Here is a 26,231-nt window from a genome sequence, read left to right on the forward strand (position 1 = left end):
CTTCTTACTTCTATATATTACTACGTAAAATTACAACACAAATTATTCTTAGTTTTACTGATAAAAAGTAATAAAAGGGGACAGGCCAGACAAATGTTCAAAGAAACATTGATAATTCCAGTTCTGTAGATTTAATCCAATCAATAAGAAATTAGTAAGATGAATTAATCATTCTGGAAACTTACATCACAAAATTTTGCTTAAGTTCTCTTGAAAACTCCAGTAGAATGACTCCATTCTTACATTTAGATATGCTAAAGGAAAAGGTTAATTAAACTTTACCAATGGAGAAATTATTCTACTGGTATACCAGAGCCTACATATAAGAATGTTCATTAAGCCAGTAGGCTTGTAATTCTAGTACACAGGATGCAGAGGCAGAAAGATCAGCGTTCCAGGCTAGCTTGGGGTCCATATAGTAAAACTCTGCTTTAAACAAACAAACAAAAAAAAACAAGAAAAGAATGTTCATGACATCACCATTTGTCATAAAAAACATCACCATTTGTCATAAAAAAACAAACCTGGAACAAGCCCAATGTCACATCAACAGTGACCTAGATTTTTAAAAATTGTGTTTGACTAACATATTATATAGCAGTTATCACAATAAATGGGCCTTAGCTGAACTAACCAACTTAGGCCCTAACTTAGTAATAACTAAATAGATGAGTCATAGCAATACATAGGAGGTTTATGAAATATTCAAAAACTCATAAGGCATGATACTCTTTTTAAATAAAGTTAAAAATATCTGCAATCAAAGCCAACGAATACAGAGATAATAAAACTAAAATCAATAACATATAAAATAAAGACACATATAGAGATAATGAAACTAAAAAGGAAACCAAGAAAATAATGAATACTCCCTTAGGTTTGGAAAGGGGAAGATTGTTTAGAAAGATTAAATTACTATCAATGATGTAATTTCATAGCTTGGGTGATTCCCTGGGTATTTTTTAGTATGAATAATGTTACAGAAGCAAAAGGCCCAGCATGAGGGTGTCCAGGAAAAAGAAAGAATTAATAGTATTATTTCTCAGGTGGCTGAGAAGCTATGTTATACAATTAGTGCTTTCTTCTATCCAGTCAGACCCCATTCCCTACTGGGTCATGACAACTTGTATAAGACTAACAAGTTGGACTTAGAATGTAGCTTAGTGGTAAAGTGCTTGCGTAGCATGCATGAATCCCTGGGCTTGATTCCTCAGTACCACATACACAGAAAAAGCCAGAAGTGGCACTGTGGCTCAAGTGGTAGAGTGCTAGCCTTGAACAAAAGAAGTGCAGGGACAGTGCCCAGGCCCTGAGTTCAAGCCCCAGGACTGGCAAAAAAAAAAAAAAAAAAAGACTAACAAGTTAAGAACTTATGTTTTGGTTAAGAAAACATATCCAGCACTATAGGTTTCAATGATCTTCCTTATTCTTTTATCAGCACCCAATGACTTCAGGTTGCTTCTGGGAGTTACATTTGCTTTAAAAAGATAAAGGAAGTGCTCCTAGCGAAGGCACCAAAAAAAAAAATCAGCTGTAGGTTCTGAAGGCAACTTCAAAAGAACTGTAAATTATTTGACAAATGAAATTCTGTGCTTAGCTTTCTTTCATCTTCTGAAGTGATTATTTAGGAGGTGATCATTTAGTAGCTTGATACGGATGTTGCTTTAAAACAAAGTTCATTATCTGGAATAGAAATTTGCTCAAAGAGGGCTGCGGAGGTGGCTCAGTGGTAGAGCGCTTGCCTTGCATGCATGAGGCCCTGGGTTCGATTCCTCAGCACCACATAAGCAGAAAAAAAAAAGCCGGAAGTGGCACTGTGGCTCAAGTGGTAGAGTGCTAGCCTTGAGCTGAAGAGCTGAGGGACTGCACCTAAGCCCAGAGTTCAGGCCCCACGACCGGACCCCCCCCCCCAAAAAAACCCGAAATTTGTTCAAAGAAGAGCAAGAATATGGACTTCTGTCTAAGCATTTATCTCTGTTCAATAAAAATGCAATCCCTGGACTAAGGACATTTCTCTTGAAGATTTGGAATACAGCGCCCCCTGGTGCATTTTATGAATGGGGGCTTTTCCCCTTACCTGTTTAGATAACATATTCAACTTTAGTAAAAACATTATGAATTCAAGTTATAGAGGAGTAAAAGTCCTTAGTTAAATTTCTGTAGTAAGAATGATTATAATAATACTTCAAAAATGTAATGTCAGATATTGTTACTTCTTATTTGTGAATAAAAGTAATTATTACTTAAAAAATGTCAACTTAGGGGGTTACATGAAAGGAAGAAAGCATCCATGGCTAATGTAGGAGACCAGACCTAGAAAAGGAAGAATTCTCACATTCTTCAAAGGACACTGATCACACACAAAAACATAAAAGCAATATATAAGCACTTAAAAATCTTCTGACTCCTGACTCATCTCTCCAGCATGAGTACAATACAAATGAGGCCAGCGAGACTCATAAGGTAGGAAAAGAAAAGCATATGAAGCCTATTTTTGTGTTTATTCAGTATAACCTACAAAAGGATCCTTTCCTCACTCTCTCCATTGACTCCTCCCAAAAAAAATTATTCAGACTTCTCCAGAATCCTATAACAAATGTAAACCAACAAATGAACAGCAACACATAAGCCCAAAGGACTGTGAATGTTTCAAAGACTAAAATTGGGAATACATTTGATAACAAACTCATTTACTTATCTAGTTAGAATTCTGTAATCTTAGAAAAATAGTACTTTTCATAAACTTTAAGGTATATGGAGATGTTTCTAATTGGGTAAAATATTAAAAATACTATTTGGGATTTTTTTTTGTCTTAAAAACTGTTCTACTCTTTCCTTTTATTAACGCAGTAAAACTCAAACCAACTGGAGGAAATGGACATGAATGAACTAGATCTTCTGCTTTAAGACTCATGTCAGTGCTTAGTTCTTGAGGTTCAACTACAAGGTCAATGAGAAGCTCCACTTAATATCAGAACTTCTCTCCCAAGGTGACCAGTCCTGTTTGTTCCTTCTCTCTGTGCCAGCAAGCTATGGGGAATTCTCCCTCAACAACTCTTCTCCAGTCTCTCTCCTTTGCTTCCATAGCTTCTAGAGCAAATACTAGACCATTCTGTTCCCTTGCCTTTTAGGTACCGGGTTCTCATTCTGTATGTCATGTTAAAATAACACAGGGTGAGATTGGGGGCTGATCCCTGAAGTATCTCCACCACTGCTCTCACCCCCAGCTCCATCTCTGCTAAGCCATGTCTTTTGTTTGTGGTTCTGTTCTGTTATTCTGACTGGATTTGAATTCAAGGGTAGGGAATTTCCATCCCAGGGACTATGAAAGGACCTTGAAATGGTTTGGGACATGATCGGGGACAGACACATATTTTCAAAGGCTTCTCACCAGCTGCCCAAGGCCATCTGCCTGTGTGGATAATTTTATATGACTTATGAATCATGTTATAAATATCTGAATGGTCCTTGGCAGAAAAAAGGCTCCTCACTCCTTCCTTCTGTGCCTTCCTGAAATGTCTAACAACAGCAGTAACTCTTGGTTTTACACTGGGCACTGGTAGCTCTCGCCTGTGATTCTAGCTATTCAGGAGGCTGAGATCTGAGGATCATGGCTCCAAACCAACCTAGGCAGAAAAGTCCATAAGATTCTTATCTCCAACTAACCACTGAAAAGCCAGAAGTAGAACTATGGCTCAAAGGAGCAGAGCACTATCCTTGATCAAGAAAAGCTAAGGGACAGGCCCTGAGTTCAAGTCCTAGGACCAGCAAAGACAGAGAAAACACACGAACACACACACACACACACACACACACACACACACACACACACACACACACACACACACACACACACACACACACACACACACACACACACACACACACACACAGAACTAGTTTTACTAGTTCCATTAGAATATACTGTGCCTGCCTAATGAAGGATAGTGTTCAAGAGTGAGGAGCAAAATGGTGTGTGCGAGCAACCTGCTTTAACCAGTCACAGAGAGGCACTGCTCAGTGAGAAAATAATGCCAAGGGTCATAAAGCTTGCTGCTTCCTAGAACCACCCATAGAATATCTTAATTATTTTTATAACTATTCAAACTGGAAAAATAATAAATATTTTGCTTATTTTTAAGAAGTTGGTTTCTAACAGTTACAGTAAGTGAAAAAAAAAAAAACAGTTATCTGGCACTGATGCGAGTTTCCAGTGCAATGGAATGAACAGGTAATAAAGAGACAAATAACTAGGAAACCAACACAGCTATAAATGTCACAGGGAACTACAGAGTGCCACACGTACACACAGCAAAGATCCGGCCTGAGTGGATGGGCCAGGTGTGAAGAAGGCTCCAGCGTTTGGACCAGGTATGAAGAAGACTCAGGTGAGGAAAAATCTGGGGAAACACAGAGTGCCACGTGTACACACAGCAGAGACTTGGCCTGAGTGGGCTGGGCCAGGTGTAAGGAAGGCTCCAGTGAACTGAGAAATGGGAGAAGGGAGGGCAAGGAGTACCATGATGGCTAAGAAGGCTACGAAGCAGGAAGGAGCCACGTATTCCATGACATTGTGATGACAGATCATCTGCCTAAAGATAGCAGGCGGGTGAAGAGTTTTAACTGTACTACTAATTAAATGATTAAATCACTTATACAAAGGGACTAACAGCATTCCAGGACCACAGCAGGGAGCCAGTAAATGCTGATTCCTAGACACATCTTGCAGAACTTACTTCTGTATCTATCTAGTATTAATCCATTTAATCTTTATAAACTGAATTAGTTTATTTAATTGTAATCAAATGCCAATTACCTTCTAAGTTAATATAAAGTAGAATTTCAACTACATTAGATATTAGGGGTTAATTGAATAACAGGATGATCTTGTGATTTCTTTCTTTTTTTTTTTTTGTCGGTCATGGGGCTTGAACTCTGCACCTGGGCGCTGTCCCTCAGCTCTTCAGCTCAAGGCTAGTGCTCTACCACTTGAGCCACAGTGCCACTTCCAGTTTTCTGGTGGTTTGAGATAAGGGGATGGGGAACTGAGAAGGTGGCTCAGTGGTGGAGTGCTTGCCTTGCATGCATGAGGCCCCAGGTTCAATTCCTCAGCACCACATAAGCAGAAAAAAGCTGGAAGTGGTGCTGTGGCTCAAGTGGCAGAACACGAGCTTTGAGCTAAAGAGCTGAGGGACAGTGTCCAGGCTCAGAGTTCAAGCCCCACAACTGACAAAAAAAAAGTTTCACAGACTTTCCTGCCCAGGCTGACTTTGAACCATGATCCTCAGATCTCAGCCTCCTGAGTAGCTGGGATTACAGGCATGAGCCACCATCGCCTGGCGATCTTATGATTTTTAAGAGTGCTAAAAGTTTTGTAAATACAATGAAGGAAGCCTCTGTATCGGTATATTGATTTTACTCTTAGTTTTTCACCAAGATTAGTTACACACCAAGATGAATGAGCTGCAACTGAAACAATATGGAGTTGTAAAAGCATAATTTAAAGAGATCCAAGTTTAATATTGTAAATTTGCTTAGAAGCTAAAAATATGTCTTCAAGAAAGGCTGAAGAGTATTCAGAACCATCTGTAGTTTATATCTTATCAACCATCTAATTCACACAGTTGTCAGTGTCATATATTACCAGGAACTTTTGGCTATTTGGATTTCTTATACATATTTTTTCAAATGACTCTGCAATCCATTAAAAACAGTCCATTAAGCTAGGTGCCAGTGGCTCACACCTGTAATCCTAGCTACTCAGGAGGCTGAGATCTGAGGATCATGGTTCAAAGCCAGCCCGGGCAAGGAAAGTTCGAGAGACTCCTATCTCCAATTAGTCACCAGAAAACCAGAAGTAGGGCTGTGGTTCAAAGTGGTAGAGCACTAGCTTTGAGCTGAAGATCTGAGGGACAATGCCCAGGTCCAGAGTTCAAGCCCCATGACTGACAAAAACAACAACCAAAAACCCCAGTCCATTAAAACTGTTTGCTAGCACTAAAATATTTCAGCAATGAATCCTAACATTTACACTTGCATAGACAGAAAGCTGATAATCTTACTGATGAAAGAAAGTTCTTTAGTAGCAGATTACCAGACAGGCATCACGTCAGGGGACCATACTCTTCCCAGGTATTTAGAGACTTCAGTGTGAACCTCATCTGGACTATATTTACCATCAGGAACCAGAACTTCCTCCATGACAGACAGCTGGGTCAGCCTTCTCCCACACAGTCTTACAAATTCAACGAATGCACTGCAGCTAACTTCACATTCACTGAGACCCAAGGCTGATAAGTTTTTACAGTGTTCAGCAATGCAAGTAAGTTCCTTATCGAGAGGCTGAAGACCATTTGCACACACCACTAACTCAATCAGTCGTGGGCAGTTAAGACCTATGCGGCCCAGAATCGCTTTGCTTACTGAACGACCAAAATAAAGGTGAGTCACGGGGGTTTCTTCTTTGAAGAAGGTGTCAAATTCTTCTTCGTATAAAAAGAAGTACATAACAATGTTAACTCCAGGGGAGTGTTTAATAAGTGCGTCCCAACTGTGTTTTTTAATAGAATGAAATTCAATATGTCCAGGATTTTCACTTACAACATCAATTCGAAGATGCTCAAGATTAACATGGGTCTCTCTGGAAAGTGCTAAGAGCAGTTCATCACTGAGGATGTAATAATTCAATGCCAGTTCTCTAAGACCTTGACAATGGTCAGCGACACACAGAATTCCTGGAGGCAACCGGGGGTAAAAAAGAACAAAGAATCATACTGATGCTACTATAATGTTTTATGAGTTTTGATCTTGATTACTATCTGCTAATATCTAATGATTTTTTCTTCTTTGTTTTTAAAGCAATACTGAGGCTTGGACTCAGAGCCTTTTAGTACTTTGATCCTCCTATCTATAATTCACATCTAGCTGGAATTATAGGCATGTACTACCATGTCCAGCTATTTGTTGAGATGAGGTCTTGCTAACTTTTTACCCATCAATTTTTCTGTGATCTTTCTAATCTGTGCCTCCCAAATAACTGAGATTGTAAATTATAACATACCCAACTATATTTAATAATTTCTAAGCAGAAAGTTGCCATGATATGTAAGTGTGTGTGTGTGTGTGTGTGTGTGTGTGTGTGTGTGTGTGTGTGTAAAATTAAGATATTCTCATTGGGTGCTGAGGATTGCATTCATAAAAGCCTGTGTGAGACTCTTATCTCCAGTAAACTACCAAAAGGCCTAAGTGGAGCTATAGCTCAAGTATAGAGCAGTAGTCTTGAGCAGAAAGCTTAACAACAACAGCACCTAGGTCCTTAGTTCAAGCCCAGGACAAGAAAGAAAGAGGGGGAGGAGGGAGAGAGGGACAGAAAGAGGGAAGGTAGGAAAGAAGGAAGAAGGGAGGGAGGGAGGGAAGTAGGAAGAAGGGAGGGAGGGAGGGAAAGAAGGAGGGAAGGAGGGAGGGAGGGAAGGAGGGAAGGAAGGAATGAAGGAAGGAAGGAAGGAAGAAAAGAAGGAAGGAAGGAACAAAGGAACGAAGGAAGATATTCTCAGGAGAAGCAATTTAAGCTATATCTAGGTTGCAGATTAAGAGTCCTTTTGAATAAAATTACTTCAAGGAATTGTTTCATATGCATGTAATTTTCAGCAAGTACTTCTGTTACAACTACTATAATTTAAAAAAATCATTCACTCTTCAGAGATATCACTTACCATCAGATGACACGTGAGGACAGCTGCTCATTTTTAGGAGTTTTAGTGTATCACTATTATTGGCCACAAGAATCTTCAGGGAAGGGTCGTCCACTGGTGTGTCTTCAATTTTAATTGATGACAATGATTTTGAGTTGACAAACACAACAGTGAGTGCCGACACAAAATGAGTCTGGCATGGCAACAAGAAGAAAACACGAGAAGGTTATTTTAAAATCCCAGCTTCAATTAATTCAGAAACAACTCATGTCAACAGATGCTAGGGAAACAATAAAAACCATCAAAATGGGGCTGGGAAGGTGGCTCAGTGGTAGAGTGCTTGCCTTGCATGCCTGAGTCTCTGAGTTTGATTCCTCAGCATCACATAAGCAAAAAGAAATAAGCCAGAAGTGGCGCTGTGGCTCAAGTGGTAGAGTGCTAGCCTTGAGCTGAAGAGCTGAGGGACAGCACCCAGGCCCAGAGTTCAGGCCCCACGACGGGACCCAAAAAAAAAAAATTAAAAAAAAAACACCGTCAAAATGCTTCTCTTTCCATAGTATCATGAGCCAGAGGACATTCATCATTTTATGATAAATGGAGTGATGAGAAAGGAACAAGTTTCCAAAGCTTCACAAAATAAGGACTTGCAGTTATTTTCAATGTTAAGGGATTTGGTTTTTAGTATTAAAAGGACAAATATGTATATTTTTTAAAAACAACAGCAAAAAAATTTTAATTTCTACATTCTCATTACACAGCTAAGATGATGAGGGGAACTCTCAGGCTGGTATTATCACTAGTTGTAATTAAATCATGGTGTGGTCAGCAGTTTCTCCACCTTTAATTTTGGGAAAATATGCCTCCCCAGAAAAGCAAATGCAAGACAAAAGTGAAAGTGCCTAATTTTAGTGACAAAGTGAAAACCTGAGATTTGTTGAAGGTAACATGTCTTCAGTAAAAGTTGGGTGGTGGAATGAGAGCAAAAATCAAGTACTGAACTCTCTTCATCCTGAGCATGTGTGTTTTTTCCTCAGTGGCGATCTCCTTGAAACCATAACCCTGAGGATACCGAAGATCTATGAACACTTGTTTCCTAGAAGAGGGGGTGGCATGTAATGGACCACCAGTGAAATTCAGCCCATGGTCTATCTCTGTATGCTTTATGAGCTAACAGCTTTCACAGTCACACCTTTATTGAATGACATAACCAAACGATATTGTATGACATGAAAACTATATGGAACTGATCTCAATGTCTACAAACACAGTATGTCTGGCATGCAGCCATGTCTGTCCACCTCTGTAGTCTGTATTTTCTGGAGCTGAGCACGTGAGGCAGAGCTGGCAGAACCTCAAAGCCCATGATGCTTGTTGGTTGGAGGATTTCAACTCCTCCCCTAGAAGACACGCCATTTTAATGCATTTTATTCATTCCCATATTTCCAGACCTCAAATAGCCTCTGGCACTTAGTAGATGGTAAGTGTTTCTTGAAAATGAGTGAGGAATGCAGGCATGAATGAATGGATATCACATTCTTCAATGACATGCTTTTCCTAGTAAATTATCTAAGCAGCACAAATCCAAATCTTTACATGCAATGAAGACTTACAAATTAAAACTTACAGCTTCATAGCTTCACTCCAAAACTGATAGAAGTTTTGTTGGTTTTTTTTTTTTTTTTTGTCAGTCATGAGGCTTGAACTCTGGGCTTGGGTGCTATCCCTCAGCTCTTCAGCTCAAGGGGAGCACTCTATCACTTAAGCCATAGCGCCACTTTCGGTTTTCTAGTGGTTTATTGGAGATAAAGAGTCTCATGGACTTTCCTGCCCAGGCTGGCTTTGAACTGTGATCCTCAGATCTCAGCCTCCTGAGTAGCTAGGATGACAGGCATGAGCCACGGGCACCCCTCTCTGACAGAATTCTAAACACTTTCATACTCACTAGTTTTTCTTTTTGAGAAAGATAGAAAAGGTCTGGAAATCAAATCTAGGCATAATCATTTTTTCTTTTTCAAAATCAATTTGAATTCTATTAAAGGTTCTCTGGCCCTCATTAGAATGTACAACTATAATGCCATAAATGCTACATAATTATTTAGAAAAAAAGACAGATCTACAATTACAAATTATGACAGAATGAATCATTTTTCTTTGAGAAATGGAATTCTTTAACTGGTTCTCAATTCGATGTTAATCTTGATAGAATTTGAGCATTGGAATACATATTTTATCATGGTAATATCTTTGGTGAGCACTTTTTTTTTCGGTCATGGGGTTTGAACTCTAGGCCTGGGCACTGTCCCTGAGCTCTTCAGGCCAGCACTCTACCACTTGAGCTACAGTGCCACTTCCCGTTTTCTGGTAGTTTATTGGTTTATTAAGAGTCTCACGGGCTTTTCTGCCTGGGCTGGCTCTGAACCGTGATCCTCAGATCTCAGCCTCCCGAGTAGCTAGGATGGCAGGTGTGAGCCGCTGGCGCCTGGCATGATAGGCACTTCTTATGCTTAGTAAAGTGCTAAATAATTTTATCCCATTTTCCCTTAGATTACATGGGGGAAAAAAGTTCCAGTGCCACTGAGCAAGGTCACAGCAACCATACCACTCACACTGAACGGAAGGAGGCTGAGAAGAAGCCCGTAAGTACCTCATCTGTGATTGCCTTAGTGAATCTAGACTCTGGCCCTACAGGCTGGAGTACAACAGGAGGCATAACTGCTAGTATCTACAAAGCATTTCAGGTCACTCTTATCCTGTAGTTCATAACCAGGAAAGTAACTGCCAGTGTAAGTTTTCATCTGATTACTTGTATTACTTTAATCCCTAAATGACCCATTTTCCTTCAGTGTACCATATACTCTTTAAGATAAACAGGCCAGCAGATGGCTTGTTGAAGAGAACACGACCCAGTTTGCAAGAGTGAAGATGCTGCTGTCCCTCTATCTTCTATGATAGGGGTTTCCATTGTCCAGTTTACTGACAACCATAGTTTAGAGCTTATTACAGATCAGACACTGTTTTAATTATGGGTTTATTGGGGTAAAGGGAACAGACAGAACGTCTTTCTTTGGTGAATCTGTTTTGGTGTGGGGAGAAGACAAGGATCATGTTAAATACGGAAGAGACTTCAAGTACTGAATATAAAATACTGCAGGGCTGGGAAGTTGGCTCAGTGGTAGAGCGCTTGCCTTGCATGCCTGAGGCCCTGGGTTCGATTCCTCAGCACCACATTAGCAAAAAAAGAAAAAAGCCGGAAGTGGCGCTATGGCTCAAGTGGTAGAGCGCTAGCCTTGAGCTGAAGAGCTGAGGGACAGCGCCCAGGCCTAGAGTTCAGGCCCCACGACTGGACCCAAAAATAAAAATAAAAATAAAAGTAAAATACTGCAATACAACAGAAAGTAGGGTGCTTTTTTCACAAATGTGATTTGGGAAGGCCTCTAAGAAGATGACACTCAGATGAGGAACTGAGTGAAGGGAAGGTAGCAGTTTCTGTGGCAGAGTCTGTGGATTTTTTCCTAACAATCAACTAGCCTTCTTTGGGAATGCAGTATTAATTTTTAGATGGGTACAATGCCACTGAGCTAAAAGATTTCCTGTTTTCCCTGAAACCTCAGGCCCCAAGACTGAGATATAAATGGGATTGTCTCAAGTACTTCTGGGAAGTTTCCACGAGAAGGAAGTGGTCCCTTCTTCCCCATTCCTTCCAGCCAGCTACTCAGCCAGCACGGGATCATGGAGGGCCCTCAGAAAGCCAGCAAGACCCTGAAAAACAATGAAAGCACTCTGGGGAGAGGAGAGAAGCTAGTGGGAGCCTCAGTTCTTAACAATTCCAGACCAGCTACAGAATACCTCACCTGTGGATTTCTTTAATGTAAGAGAAACACACTTCAGTGATATAGGCTTTACTATATGAAACCAAACATGGTTCTAACTAGCATAGTTTATTCAGTTAAATATTGTATTCTTCTACTGCCAAGCAAGAGACCCTAGTATTATAGAAAAGTACCCAGAATAGCCTTTATGGCTTTATAGTCAAAGCAATTACATACACTGGCACTTGAACATAGTCAGCATAGCATCTATATAAGTGCTATGTAAGTGACATCTACTGTGGAAAAATTACTAAAATGACAAGATAGCTTAAAAAAAATCAGCCAGCAACAAGTACTAGTCAAGAGAAAGCTGTAAGTACAAATACTCTGACTAATCATGGGATACGGACTGTCTTTACCAAAAGAATCCTTTTTGACTGGTTTGACAGTATTTAAGAAATTTAGCACACCTGACAAGAAAGCACAGCATCCCTACCTTTGACACATTCATGAAACTGGGCTTGGCTGTGGAGATGAGCCCCAGGGTCTGGATGGAACAGTTTACCAGCTGAGAAAGGATGTCACAGGCCGCTTCTGCTGACTCAGTGCTGCTATCCACCTAGAAAGACAGTTTCCAGCTGAACTTCCTGAAGACGACTTGACAGAGTTACTACAAATAGAGTCACTTAAACAAGTTGTGAAATTCTATTCATCCCTGCCATCCATATAAATATCTTTCTTTATACAAAATGTCTTGGGATTATAAAGAAGACAAATTAACTTTCCAAACACTTCACATTTTCAAATCTTTTACAGTAATAGCCAGATGAAGAAAACCAAACTTTGGGTTGTTCAGTTACAGTTTAGGTTCTCCACTTCAATCCCTACGCTAACTAGGGAAACCCAGGGAAAGGGTTTGTGATAAAAATGCTGCCACTTAATCAAGTGCCTCAAGAAACAGATCCGGATCTACACAAGAGCTGTTAGCAAATGGTCAGTCATGCTTCCACTTAGTGTTATTTTCCTTACCTTAAAGCTGACATATTGGAGATGGGCCGCATGCTTCTTAATGATCTGCTGGATGAGATCAGGATGAGTGGACTTAAAATACGAAGTTGCTGATTGGTTCAGTTCAAACTCAAACTTCCTCCAAAGGTCAGGAATATGAAAGACCTCATTCCATCGCCTACACACAGAAGATGCTCGGGCTCGATCTATTAAAGGAAGATACTGAAAAATCTGCAACACCACATGGTGAGGCAAACCCCCCCAGTCGACAGCGGCAGCACACATGTGAGTCTGGTGGAGAGAAGAGCAGAGCCCACGTTTGGGCTGCTTTAGCGCCGGGGAACACTGGACAATTTTATTCACCACAGAGAGGTTATTCCTCTTCATCCTGCAAACATTAGAAAAGTGTGACATGTATGACCTTCCCCAACCTCCCCGCCAAATATTTCCGTAAAATATTTGTACTCTGACTGCAAAGAATGATATCAGAAACTAGAAAATTGTTTAATTAATGTAAATTCTATCCTCCTCCACTTTTATGCCCTGATGGGTGCTGCTCCGTGCTGAAGACACAGAGATAAATAAGCGTAAATCTAGTCTCAAAGCTATAATCAATGGTAAAGTAGAAATCAGCGGCATGGAAACAGATGGGACCGGCTACAGTGAAATAAAGAGACGTCATGTGACTGAGTGTGTATGGGATGAGGAGACCTCCAGAGGTAATGTCTCAAGTTTGTTTGTTTTCCTGGATAATGATTGTATCTCCTACCAAGGAGGAAGCATGGTACTGACATTCTGCTAAGAACACCGGAGAGCTCTGGGAGACAGTGCAACCAAAGGAACAACTCTAGTACCCCTCAGCTGAGCCGCTTATTGGCCCTGTGATCTGATGGTGGCAAGGCCTCCCCGTGCCAGTCGTGGGGGCAGGGACAAAGGCACTACTTGGAGCTGCTGGGGGAACTGAAGCTCCCTGACGTGCCAGTTCACAGCACACGCTCAGTTGAGTGCTGCAGTTGTGCTGCTCTATGTGAAACCATCCCGATGCCTTTTTCTGAACTATTTTCATTGCTTCATTCAAAGCACAATTCTAACAAAAAGTCAAATGATCTGCAATAGTTTTCAGATGACAGGTGACACATGGGAGAGGCGGGGCTCTAGAGAAGGGGGATTCAGCAGGGACAGTCTTTGTTCAAGCAACACACTCGATCTTCTCTAAGCAATGACAAACAGCTTGGTAGCAGACATTCTTCCCCTTTCCCCCAAAGAAATGATGACATCTTCACGTATTAGCCATCCTTGGATACCACTAAGCTCCAATTAATTTGAAGCCTAGATAGATCCAAATATGGATGGTCACTTTCTACATGTATTTGGCGCTGAATCCAAAGCATCTTAAGTATACAACTGTTTAAATGGGGGAAAAAATACTAAGTGAGGTTCTAAACTTTAGGAAAACTAGTCCCACTTTCTCCCTGCAATGTTAAGAACATATCTGGGAGATTAGGTGTCATAACTAAAACATACCTTCAAATCTAATAAAGTGCTTATTTAATACGAAAATATATCTGCTTTGTGATTCACTCTGTCTGATGGGAAGCATTTCTTAACCATAACACAGAGTTGGTTCCCAGGAGCATGACTGACCTATAAAATTACTGAACAAAATGAAAAGTCATCTTTAGGACTTTGAAAATTGAAGTGGAAAACAAAAACAGCTGCAAAGCTGTATCTCTTTAGAGAAAGAGCTGCTACATCCACTTCAGTGTTTACACAAGACAGTTACATACACAACTATCTCCTGGGTTGTCCAGCCCCACAAAATAGAAATATATAAGCCTGTAACACTAGGTCCATAAAATATTAAGGTAAGGAGTGGAAACTGGATTTGGAACTCAGAAGATTGAACACACTCATTAATATTGCTTATATCAGTTTCATTTAGTAATCTACAAAATGGAGAACATTTCATTCAACTTAATTTCTAAAAAAAGGTTACTCCTAAAATAATCCTTTATTAGAAAAAGTGATGCCAAACATAAAACACAGGCTTCATCCAAATGTCATCTTAAAAAACTGCTTTGCAAATTCTCTTAAACATTGTGCTACATATTAAATCTCATTGTTATGTCATGTGGACCGTTAAAATTGAGTAAAGTCATTTTGGCAAATGACTAATAGTAGAATTAGCATAAATAATTACATGATATTATATTAATATTGATGACAGTAAAAATAATGCTTTCAATTTCTTGTTTCCTGATGTATATTAATTATTGGAACATAAACACCCCTACAAATTACAAACTTTATATAAAGCAAGTTTATGACAATGCAGACCACAAAAATATATTGTAGAATGTAAGTCAAATCCATCTTTTTTTGGGGTCCGGTCGTGGGGCCTGAACTCTGGGCCTGGGCTCTGTCCCTCAGCTCTTCAGCTCAAGGCTAGCGCTCTACCACTTGAGTCAGCGCCAATTCTGGTTTTTTTCTTTTTTGCTTATGTGGTGCTGAGGAATCGAACCCAGGGCCTCAAGCATGCAAGGCAAGCGCTCTACCACTGAGCCATCTTCCCAGCCCTCAAATCCATCTTTTATCCTTGAAAAGTTGGATATAAAAATTCTAGTCAAGGGGCTGGGAAGGTGGCTCAGTGGTAGTGTTTGCCTTGCATGCATGAGGCCGAGTTCCATTCCTCAGCACCAAATTAAGCAGAAAAAGCCAGCACCACATAAGCAGAAAAAGCTGGAAGTGGCACTGTGGCTCAAGTGGTAGAGCGCTAGCCTTGAGCTGAAGAGCTGAGGATCAGCACCCAGGCTCAGAGTTCAGGCCCCCATAACCGACTCCCCCAAAAAAATTCTAGTCAAAATATGTGATTATTTACAAAACTGATCATTGCTTCAAGTTAAAGAAATTGATTAAGTTTTTTTTTTTTTTTTACTGTATTTTGTTGTTGTCCTTTTGGTATTTGTTCCCCAAGCAGTCTTACCTTAAAGAAATCTTTGATGTCATAAGTAACTCTGAGCCAAGGAAATAGAGCAAGTTCAGCCAGGAGAAATTCACCAGCATCCATCTGATGTCATCCCCTGTCTCAGCAAAATGCCACAGAACATACTCATCAGGGTATAGAAGTGCACGTCCAGTCAGTTTATTTATATACCATTGTGTACATATTAAAGGCTTGTGCTAGGGAATTACTAATTCCAAATTACTAGCCTGGAAGTATTACAATACTTGAGGCTCTCCTATAGATGGAGCAAAGCCTGAAAACTCACATTTGAATTAACATTTATGGAGAGAGATTAACAAAAATTTAAGGTAGCTCATGCCTCTATTTATTTGATTTGTTTGGTTAGTTGATTAGGCTTTTTGTGTGTGTGATGTTAGGATTTGAACTCAGGGCCTCACTCTTGCTAGACACATGCTCTACTACTTGAACCATGCTCCCAAGTCCTTTTCTGAGTTATTTTTCAGATAGGCTTGCCTGCATTTTTATATGGCCTCAAACTGCAATCCTCCTCCTACACCTACAAAGTAGCTGGGATTACAGGTGTGTACTACCATGCTCCATCCCTACACTTATCTGTTTACAGGTTGTATACATCTTTCAGATCTCATGTTTGCAGCACAGAACACAATCACAGCAATAATAACCAAAATATTTGTATAGTATTATTGTTTCCATATGAACACAACTGCTCTGCTATTAATGGAACATACACAAGAGCTTTTCAACTTTTCATTTATAGTGATAGATCTATCATAGACTCATTCATAGTTTATCTGAGGTTTGGCCAATCCAGGCAAATGATTTGTCTAAATTAGGAGAGAGAAAAAAAGAAAAGAAAGGAAGAAAATAATAGCAAGTTACTTGGATAAAATCATGTCCTTGGCATCATGGGTAAATGTAAAACAAGTAAGTGCTATTTCTACTTCTGTAAGCTACATAAAAGTAGTAAGTGAAGCAACCCATTAATCTACTAAAAATGTTTCTTAAATCTAGCTGAGTGCCAGTAGCTTATGCCTGTAATCCTAGCTTCATGAAGGCCTGTTCAGGTAGAAAAGATCATGAGACCCCCTTCTTAACCTGTAACTGGGTGCTATAATGTGCACCAGTTATCCTAGGCTACCTGGGAGTCTGAGATCATGGAAGATCATGGTTCCAGGTCAGCCTGGGGGAGAAAAGTCTGCAAAAGCCTCCATCTCCATGAAGGGAGTTGGACACAGTAGTGAATGCTAACATACATGTTCTGTGACACAGGCATGTGCCCAGATAGAAAGCAAGAATCTATTCTAAACAGGGCTGCAGCATGCCACTGATAGCAGAATATCACTGAGCTTAAAACGTCAGCATTGCAAAAAAAATTTTTTTTAAGGCTTCACTCTCTCTCAGTATCCTTCTGAATTCCACTCATCAAGCTGACCTTTGAAAGGCAAATGAGGGAATGCACTTGGGTTTACTGCAATCTGATCTCTGATGCCATCTGTCAAATCACTGTTTCCAGATAATGGCAGAGGCAGCTCTCCCTTCTGTACATTCTATCCAGAAGAGTAAGAGGAGCTACTGAACACACTCTGAAAAACACCATAAACAGAAGCAACACGAGTCAAGTGACCTGATCATTTCTCCCTAATCCACTCCTTTTAATCTTTTAGAAAATTGTTAACAGGCAACACCTGTCCCTTTGTAGGGGGTACATTGTCAATTTCCACACACATGCAAAACAGGAACTGATCAAATCGGGTGCCTGGAGTTCCATTTCCTTTACCTTTCTTGTGTTTGGAGCTTTCAAGCTCCTCTCTTCTGGTTCTCACTCTAGTGAACTAAGTCACCCCTCTGGGCTGTGGAACACTAGATCTTACTCCTCCTCAAGGTGTTGCTACTCCCTACCCTGCCTTCCCCTCTAGCCTGTGGCTACCACACTCAAGGGAACATGAAAAACATTGAAAGACCATCCCTCTGTATCTGCCTGTGGACCAATATTTAAGCAGAGAATTCTGAAGTCATCTGGAAAGGTGGGAACTGCTTCCTACTGGCACACAAGGGTCAATCTCAGATCAATTCTCAGAGGTGTTCAGGGCCAGATGACTTTCTTCCTTGGCAGCAGAAAGAACGTGACTGCTGTCTAAGTTGCTATGTGAAATTATGAGGGATGAGAACCAGGATACCATACTCTACCAAGTAAGCCATACTTCTCAAAATAGGAGACATGATTGAGCTGTGGATGGGAAGCCCAATTCCAGAATTTGTAACAAGTATATCAGAAACATTATTTAGGAAACAATGTGATGGAAACTCAAAGTCCATTTAGTGGTTACTTTACCCAAATTCCTGTTAGGTATACTGACTAATCTGGCAAACAAAGATTAGGTAGGTACATAAATCTCAGGTCCTCTAAAAGTAATCTCACAGAGATTTGAGGGCAAGATTATCAAAGACAGATCAAGGGTCAGACTGATCAGATATCCCAAAGCTAAGGCAATGATGGGAGTGAAGATCTTTTCAATCATCACTAGGTTCTTTCCAACTGGCTAAATGCATACACAACAGGTACTTCAATTTTTTTCTTCTGGATGTGGTTGGTAGTGCACCCATGTAATCCCAGCACTTAGAAGGTAGAGGCAAAGAAGATCACAAGTTCAAGGCCAGCCTGGGTTACAGAGTGAGGCCACAGCTCACTATGTGTCAAAAAAAAGCAAGAGCTGGGATGTAGTTAGTGGTACAGTTCTTGCCCCGTATGCCCAAATCCATTGTTTCAATCTCCAGCACCACAGGAAGGGGAGACAATTTTTTTTTTTGGTCGGTCGTGGGGTTTGAACTCTGGGCTTGGGCGCTTTCTCTGTGCTCTTCAGCTCAAGGCGAGTGCTCTACTGCTTGAGCCACAACACCACTTCTGGTTTTCTAGTGGTTTATTGGAGATAAAAGTCTCACGGACTTTCCTGCCCACGCTGGCTTTGAACTGCGATCCTCAGATCTCAGCCTCCTGAGTAGCTAGGATTACAGGTGTGAGGCACCGGCACCCGGCTGCAATTTTTTTTTTAATAAGAGAAAACCCTTAAATTCTCAACTATTATAACAATAGATACAATGTGCAAACATCAGTTGACAAAACAGACATTCAAAATTACCTCAAAAGGCTGGACAAATGAAAACTGTCAGCAAGATGAAAATGGACAGAAGTATCCAATGTCCTGTATTTACTTTTTAAAGTGGTATATAAAGAAACTGTGTTTCTACCACAGGCAGACAATATCCATGACTGGTACATGGACAATTCAGTCAAGCCAGATCACTGAAGACTTGCTCCACTGAAGACAGGGCTGAGGAGGTGGCTCAGTGGTAGAGTGGTAGAGTGCTTGCCTTGCATGCATGAGGCCCTGGGTTTGATTCCCCAGCACCACATAAGCAAAAAGAAAAAAGCCGGAAGTGGCGCTGTGGCTCAAGTGGTAGAGCGCTAGCCTTGAGCTAAAAGAGCTGAGGGACAGCGCCCAGGCCCAGAGTTCAGGCCCCACGACCGGACCACAAAAAAAAAAAAAAAAAAATGAAAGACTTGCTCCAAAACACAGTTTTCAAAAACACAGCTTTCTACCCAAAGAATCCCCTGCAATAAGGAATGGCATGTTGTAAACCAAAAGACAAAAATGGAATTTAAATATGGTGTCAGAAAGCTGTGTTTTCCTTGTAGCCTGCATGACTTCTGGTTTAAAAGAGACAATCTTTAAAAAAAAATCTCAAAATCAAGTGGATCAGATCAGATAGCATCTGGGCTTCAAGAAGATAAGGAGTGCTAATGTCAAACTCTCTTAATGCAGTCAGCTTAAGTGTTTTCACATTTCACCACTGATTTATTCCCAGTTTTCTGCACTTGCCAAGTCTCTTGGTGGTTTCAAGAAAACCTTTTGAGCATGTCTATTTTTTTAAAATAAATAAAACACCTGAAAACTGAAGTTTGCAAAATGCCTTTGGATGCAAACACCTTTGGAGAGGCAGGAAGAACACTACACAGAACTTAACTAGGACTGAGTTAAAACGTCTCGGGGAAGGGGGGGTCGGTGTTGAGACAGCCGTTTCCTACTCCACACCACCCCCAAACTCAGACAAAGTGTGGAGAGGCTTACTGGGAAGCTCTCTCTCCTCTCTTTTCCTCACCCCCTAGCAGTACCAGAGTTTGAACTCAGGGCCTGGCTGCTCACTCAGCTGGTGCTCCACCCCCTTGAACCACACCTCCAGTCCTACTTTTTTTTTTTTAACTGTTTTCTTTGGAAATGGAGTCCAGGGAACTTTTCAGCCCGGGGCTTGGCCTCTAAGGGGGCTCCTCCAGTTCTCAGTCTTCTGGGGACCTAGGACTTAGAGGCGTGTTGTCCCCCACTTTTAAACGTGAAGGCCATCTAGACACTAACGCAAGGGATTTCGTAAGTCTCCTTTGTGTTTTGCAGTTGTTTTCTTTTTTCTGAGAGAAAATAATGAGGATTTAATCCTGGGTTTGGGTTTTTCTTTTTTCTTACTTTGGAAAACGAATAGTCAGAAGCACGTCTGCCGAAGACCCGAGCCGTCATGAGCAGCGAGCCAGCGTGCGTCCGTCCGTCCGTCAGTCAGTCCGTCCACTGTCCTGAGGGAGAACTCAGCACGGCCAGGTGGACAGATCCACGGAACCGCGCGGGCCCAACCCGAGGGGAACCGGGCCCGGCGTCCTGAGGGCCGGGCCGACCCTGAGGGGAACCGGCCCGGGGTCCTGAGGGCCGGGCCGACCCTGAGGGGAACCGGCCCCATCCGGTCCTGAGGGCCGGCCCGACCCTGAGGGGAACCGGCCCGGGGTCCTGAGGGCCGGGCCGACCCTGAGGGGAGCCGGGTCCGGGGTCCTGAGGGCCGGGCCGACCCTGTGGGGAACCGGGCCCGTCCGGACCTGAGGGCCGGGCCGACCCTGAGGGGAGCCGGCCCCGCCGACCCCGGCCCCGTGCGGAGGCCCCAGCCCCGGCCTGCTCTGGGGTCGTCCAGCCCCCCCCCAAACCCAGCTCCCGACGCGGACCCGGCCGCCCCCCGCGGAGAAAGGCTACCTGTGGACGCGGGTGCGAGTGCCGAGGCGCGGGTGGTGGCCGCCGGGTCAGCCCCCGGCCCAGGCCCGGCGGGACGCGCCGGCGGCGGAGCGGCTCCTCAGGTGCGCCGCGGACCGCACCTGGCCGCGCGGGTCCCACAGGCTCGGCCGGCCCGCAGGCGCGCGCGCACCACGCCCCCACCTGCGTCACGCGCCGCTCCCCGCCCCCTCGTCTAGCCCCGCCCTCCTGCCCTGGAGACCACGCCCGCCTCGTCGCCCCGCCCCCTCTCCCCTTGCCGCCACGCCCCCTCCTCCTAGTCCCTGGCACGTCTTCCCTGGACGCCCCGCCCCTCTCCCCTTGCCGCCACGCCCCCTCTTCCTAGTCCCTGGCATGTCTTCCCTGGACGCCCCGCCCCTCTCCCCTTGCCGCCACGCCCCCTCCTAGTCCCTGGCACGTCTTCCCTGGACGCCCCGCCCCTCTCCCCTTGCCGCCACGTCCCCTCCTAGTCCCTGGCACGTCTTCCCTGGACGCCCCGCCCCTCTCCCCTTGCCGCCACGCCCCCTCCTAGTCCCTGGCATGTCTTCCCTGGACGCCCCGCCCCTCTCCCCTTGCCGCCACGCCCCCTCCTAGTCCCTGGCACGTCTTCCCTGGACGCCCCGCCCCTCTCCCCTTGCTGCCACGCCCCCTCCTAGTCCCTGGCACATCTTCCCTGGACGCCCCGCCCCTCTCCCCTTGCCGCCACGCCCCCTCCTAGTCCCTGGCACGTCTTCCCTGGACGCCCCGCCCCTCTCCCCTTGCCGCCACGCCCCCTCCTAGTCCCTGGCACATCTTCCCTGGACGCCCCGCCCCTCTCCCCTTGCTGCCACGCCCCCTCCTCCTAGTCCCTGGCACGTCTTCCCTGGACGCCCCGCCCCTCTCCCCTTGCTGCCACGCCCCCTCCTAGTCCCTGGCACGTCTTCCCTGGACGCCCCGCCCCTCTCCTCCTTGTCCTCTTGCTCCCTCCCCTCGCCCCGCCCCCTTCCCTTGAGAAGAGTTTCTTTTACCCGTGCTGGGGCTCGAACCCGGGGCTCTGCATTCTGCCACTGTGCTGCACTGTGGGCTCTGTGTAAAGTTGGAGTTTATAACACACAGAGGAGAGAAGGGATGGGGGAAGGGGGGGAAGGAAAGGGGAGGAAGGGAGGGGAGGGGGGTGGGCCTGCTGGCCAAAGCTATTTGAATCAGCAGCACCTGACTTTTAAGTAGTCCAGAAGTCTAATCTTCCTTCACACCAAGAGGGGTGAGCCTGGAACATTCGGGAACAACTCTACTGAGGGTTAGGGAGTAAAAGGATGCAACCAAAATATTCTCAAGCATTACAAATGAAAAGAAAAGATATCCCAGGTTTTTGGGGGTTTTTTGGGGGGGGTTGGAGGGAGCATAGTTTTTTTGAGTGAACAATTCCTCAAGATCACACTCACTTCTGACACCAACTAGAGTTGAGTGGCGGGGGGGTCCTCAAGACCACACTTAAATTGTATGGTTCCCTAAAATGCACACACATCTCCTTGAAAGCCGTGAGAGGTATGGTGATGGTTTATGAAAGCAGAAGAATAGTGATTAGGACAAAGTATCCAGGGCAGAATCCAGGAGAGATCCCTGAATGCAAAACTCCTAGGAGAACTCTTCCTGGTGAAACCGTGGCTGGCCCTGAACCTCTCTCCAGGTAAAACGGTGACTGTTGTGCATTGGACATTGCCCAAGAAGCTCACCTAGGTTTTTGATTGTGATTCGGTCATGTAGACAGGATTCATTTGCCTGCGTGGTTGACCTTTTAGTTTCCAGTCACCACTATCCTCAAGGTCAAGCTATGACCCAAAATCTCCCTCACATGTCACCTTGTTAAGAGTGTCCAGTGGGGTCCAGGGACTAAGAGATCAACTTGCAGGAGCTGAGCACAAAGACTAGATCGCTCTTTAAGGGAAGATTAATTTCTTTTTTTTAACCACATCAGGGTCAAAGCAGACCTGATGCAACAATTGTTTCCAAAGTCCACAATGAAACCATGTTTATATTAGCTTATCGAAAAGAAAAGCACTTTTACAAGAAATGTTTTTTAACATTTTCTATGTGTTGAGGAGTATTTCTGGCCGTGTGATGGACAATAATAATCTAATGGCACTGTACAAAAGTATATATATATATATATATATATATATTTAAAAACTACCTTTTCACATTGCATCTTGACAAAAACAGGTTCCCAGCCTGAAAAGATTCTTCAGGGTTTCCCTTTGTAGGAAATTCTTCGAGATTTCCCTTTGTTCCATCTACTGTGGGCATAATGATGCTTTGAGAATCTATTGTATTTTTCCTTTAGGAATTTGGTTCTTAACTATTTTAAGAGGATGTAGACTCTGCTCTCTAAATAAGTATTCTTTTGCTGATACAAATGTATCGAAATTTTTGAGAAACAGCTCTTCATTTTCTTCAGCTTTTTTTTTTAAAAAAAGCTTTATTGTATTTTATCTTATATTTCTTTATCAATACACAACAAAAATACATTATAAATTAACACAGTAACTTTATAGAGAATGTATAGGGGTCAAATAGGTAGTATGTATATTATTATATACATAATAAAAACTGATAGATGAATATATGTATTTCTATATTTATTTTACATATATATTCTTTTTAGATTAGCTGTTTCTTAGGAGAAATGAGCAAAAGAAAGATTGAACTTTAAAGACCAATGCTGTTCATTTAAAAATCACAAACTCTCCCTGTAGCATACCCTTGAAATACAGAACTCACTCCTTTTTGCATTGTATTCGGTTATAAAGCCCCTGAAAACGAGGAGTTATGAAACAAGCCTCTCTTAAATGGGTCAGGCTTAGTCACCGTTGACAACATTGATTCACAGCTATTAGTCTGCTGTGAAGGGTGAATAAAGGCAAAAGACTTGCGTGGAGCTCACGATTTCATTAACACCAGCCTCTTCCGGTGACAGCAGCCTTGTCCCGCGCAGACTTCCAGATCAGAACTTACTACTTTAAAAAAAAAATCAAGAAAGAAAAAATAATCATCTGTAACCTGTTACTTTCCACCCACCGCTGCTTTTCTGGCCAAGCTTGTAATACTGAAAGGTCTTTAACATGTTACACTGAATCCGCTTCGCCTCTTTATTGAGTCTGTGGTTTAGAAGCAGCAAATCAAGGAATATATGCTGTACATACAATTAGTTCCTTCAAAACCAAATGGATCTGTTGCCATATTGAACTAAAAATGCCACAGAAATACTTTGTCAATCGAGAGACTCTTCTCTCTGTAGGCGCTGTATTTGTGAAAGACAAAACCCTGTATTATTATTTTCGTTGCTGGCGTAAATCATTGAGAAATAGGGTCAGTCATTCAAAAGCACTAATGTGAGTAGGCGAGTTACTAGGTCAGGCTCCACAGTTGCCTTGGTGATCGGCCCTTCAAAGATCTTTCAAAATATGATCCTTAGCAAAAGTGATAAATTCTTAGATTTTTTTTCCCTTTGGAACAAAAGGAAAATGTTAACATTGATATATTTTTATAAGCCTATTCAGTGTTCTATACCTTAATTTTTCTGTTTATGGCAAGTTCCCTCTTGTTAAGAAATTCCCAATATCTTAAAATGGATATATCTTAGGGTACATAATAGGGTTTTTTGTTTGTTCGTTTTGAACGGAGCTTTGAATTCAAGGCCTCATGCTTGCTAGGCTAGGAGCCTATCATTTGAGCCATGTTTCCCATCCTTCCTGGCATTAGTCATTTTTCATTGAACAGTCTCACATGTTTTGCCGGGTTGGTCGCAGACCATGATCTCTCTACCTCTACCTCTCACACTGCTTGGGTTATAGTATAGATGCCATCTACCTGGTATGGCTTGTTAGCTAAAATGGGGAGAGGACGCTTACCTACTTTTTCACTTGGCTGCCTTTGGACCACAATCTTGCTGATCTCTGTCCTGGAACTGGAGACACTTAGACATGTATCACCTCGAAGTTTAATTTGGTTGATTGGTTTTAGAAAAAAAAAAATGGTCCAAGGTATTTCTTAAAAAGATGATCACTGTTGCATAGGTTTTCCCTTGTCCTTTGTCTCACCATTTTATTGTTCCCCTTCCATTTATAGATAAGCATATATATATAATATATATAATGTTCATAAGACAATATATTGGAAATGATCTTTACAACTTGGTGTGTGTGTGGGGGGGAGAGATTAGGAAAGGAAGGAGGGAGGGAGAAAAATGGAGGAGGTAACAAGTTAGGCAAGAAATATAATCACTACCTAACTTATGTAACTGTAACCCCTCTGTACATCACCTTGACAATAAAATTAAAATAAAAAAAGATGATCAGTATTACTACGTTAAGAACCGACTGTATGGCCAACCACTGAACACTGGTTTGGTGAAGTAGAATACTTCAATCAGAGAAGGAAACGGGACAAAAATACAATAATATTGAATGGGAATGGTATTTAAAACACTACAGAAAAAACATCAATCCATTACCAACAAAGTAGGTCAGCTCTTTGTAATGAAGTTACTTAAGAAGACGAAGAAACAGATTAACCAACACCAACAAGGTTTAACAACCGAAGACTCTGTAAACAATGCAGAACAGTCCACTCATGTTAAAAGCTCTGGAGATGGTAGGAATAGAAGGAGCATACCTCAAAATAATAAAGACTAACACCATACTGATGGGTGAAAAACTAAAATCATTTCCTCTAAAATCAGGAACAAGGCAAGAATATCCCCTCTCTCCACTCTTCTTCAAGATAGTTCTGGAATTCCTAGCTAGAGCAATAAGGCAAGAAAAAGACCTAAAAAGGATTCACAAGCCAGGCACCAGTGGCTCACATCTGTCATCCTAGCTACTCAAGAGGCTGAGACCTAAGGCTTGCAGTTCAAAGCCAGCCTGGGCAGGAAAGTCCATGAGACCCTTATCTCCAATGACCCACCAGAAAACCGGAAGTGGCGCTGTGGCTCAAGTGGTAGAGCACTCGCCTTGAGTTGAAGAGCTGAGGACAGTGCCCAGGCCCAGAGTTCAAGCCCCCCAACTACCCCCCCCCCCGCCACACACAGAGGATTCACATAGGGAAAAAAGAAATGAAACTATCCCTATTTGCAGATGACATATCATATATAAAGGACCCAAATGACTCCATCCCCAAGCTCCTAGAGCTTATCAATAACGTCAGTGAAGTAGCAGGAGACAAAATTAACCCACAAAAATCAGTAGCCTTTCCAAATGCCAACAAAACCCTTCCTCCCAGAAGGAGAAAGCAACTGACCCCTCTGGTGAGAACTGAAACTGTATTTTTTTCCCCAATATATGACCATTCTCATCACATATATTCAGTTTGGACTGAATTTGATTAAAAGGTATATTTTAGATACCCCAAACCCTTGTTGAATGTTTTTGCTCTTTTGTTTAATAATAAAGGGAAGTTATTCTCTTCAGAGAGTATTTTGTTACATGTTTTTCTTTATCAACATCAATCACACAAATATGCTTATTGTTCAGGAACGTTTCAGATATTTGAAAGGACATCACACCATCATCCACTATTGATTGAAATGTGTTTCATTAACAGTCAATGGCTAGTTAGTCATATCCTGAAGTGTCTTGTTAATTTTAGAAGGATAATTACACAGATGGTTCAGGTTCAGATGAGA

At 42.4% G+C, this 26,231-nt stretch overlaps 1 protein-coding gene across 4 annotated transcripts in view; it reads right to left on the bottom strand.

Annotated features, from left to right (window-relative positions):
• The window catches only part of LOC138809373 (F-box/LRR-repeat protein 21), a 45,567-nt gene that overhangs the window by 13,919 nt on the left and 5,417 nt on the right, over positions 1-26,231 (bottom strand). For 2 of the 4 annotated variants that reach the window (XR_011366822.1, XM_069995886.1), the window contains exons 1-6: positions 20,558-20,633; positions 15,492-15,588; positions 12,530-12,896; positions 11,997-12,119; positions 7,713-7,884; positions 6,601-6,734 (exon numbers count right to left, since the gene is read on the bottom strand). Coding sequence is in view for 3 of the 4 variants with exons in the window: in XM_069995886.1 (XP_069851987.1) it covers positions 6,601-6,734; positions 7,713-7,884; positions 11,997-12,119; positions 12,530-12,896; positions 15,492-15,571 (876 nt within the window). In the remaining variant the exon portion in view is untranslated. Of the gene's footprint in view, positions 1-5,456; positions 6,735-7,712; positions 7,885-11,996; positions 12,120-12,529; positions 12,897-15,491; positions 15,589-20,557; positions 20,634-26,231 lie in introns of those variants that run through there. The other 2 variants (XM_069995884.1, XM_069995885.1) reach the window with 2 other exon arrangements.

Source organism: Dipodomys merriami, unplaced genomic scaffold (assembly GCF_024711535.1).
Source record: "Dipodomys merriami isolate MVZ:Mamm:240054 unplaced genomic scaffold, mDipMer1.0.p SCAF_496, whole genome shotgun sequence".
Lineage (NCBI taxonomy): Eukaryota > Metazoa > Chordata > Mammalia > Rodentia > Heteromyidae > Dipodomys > Dipodomys merriami.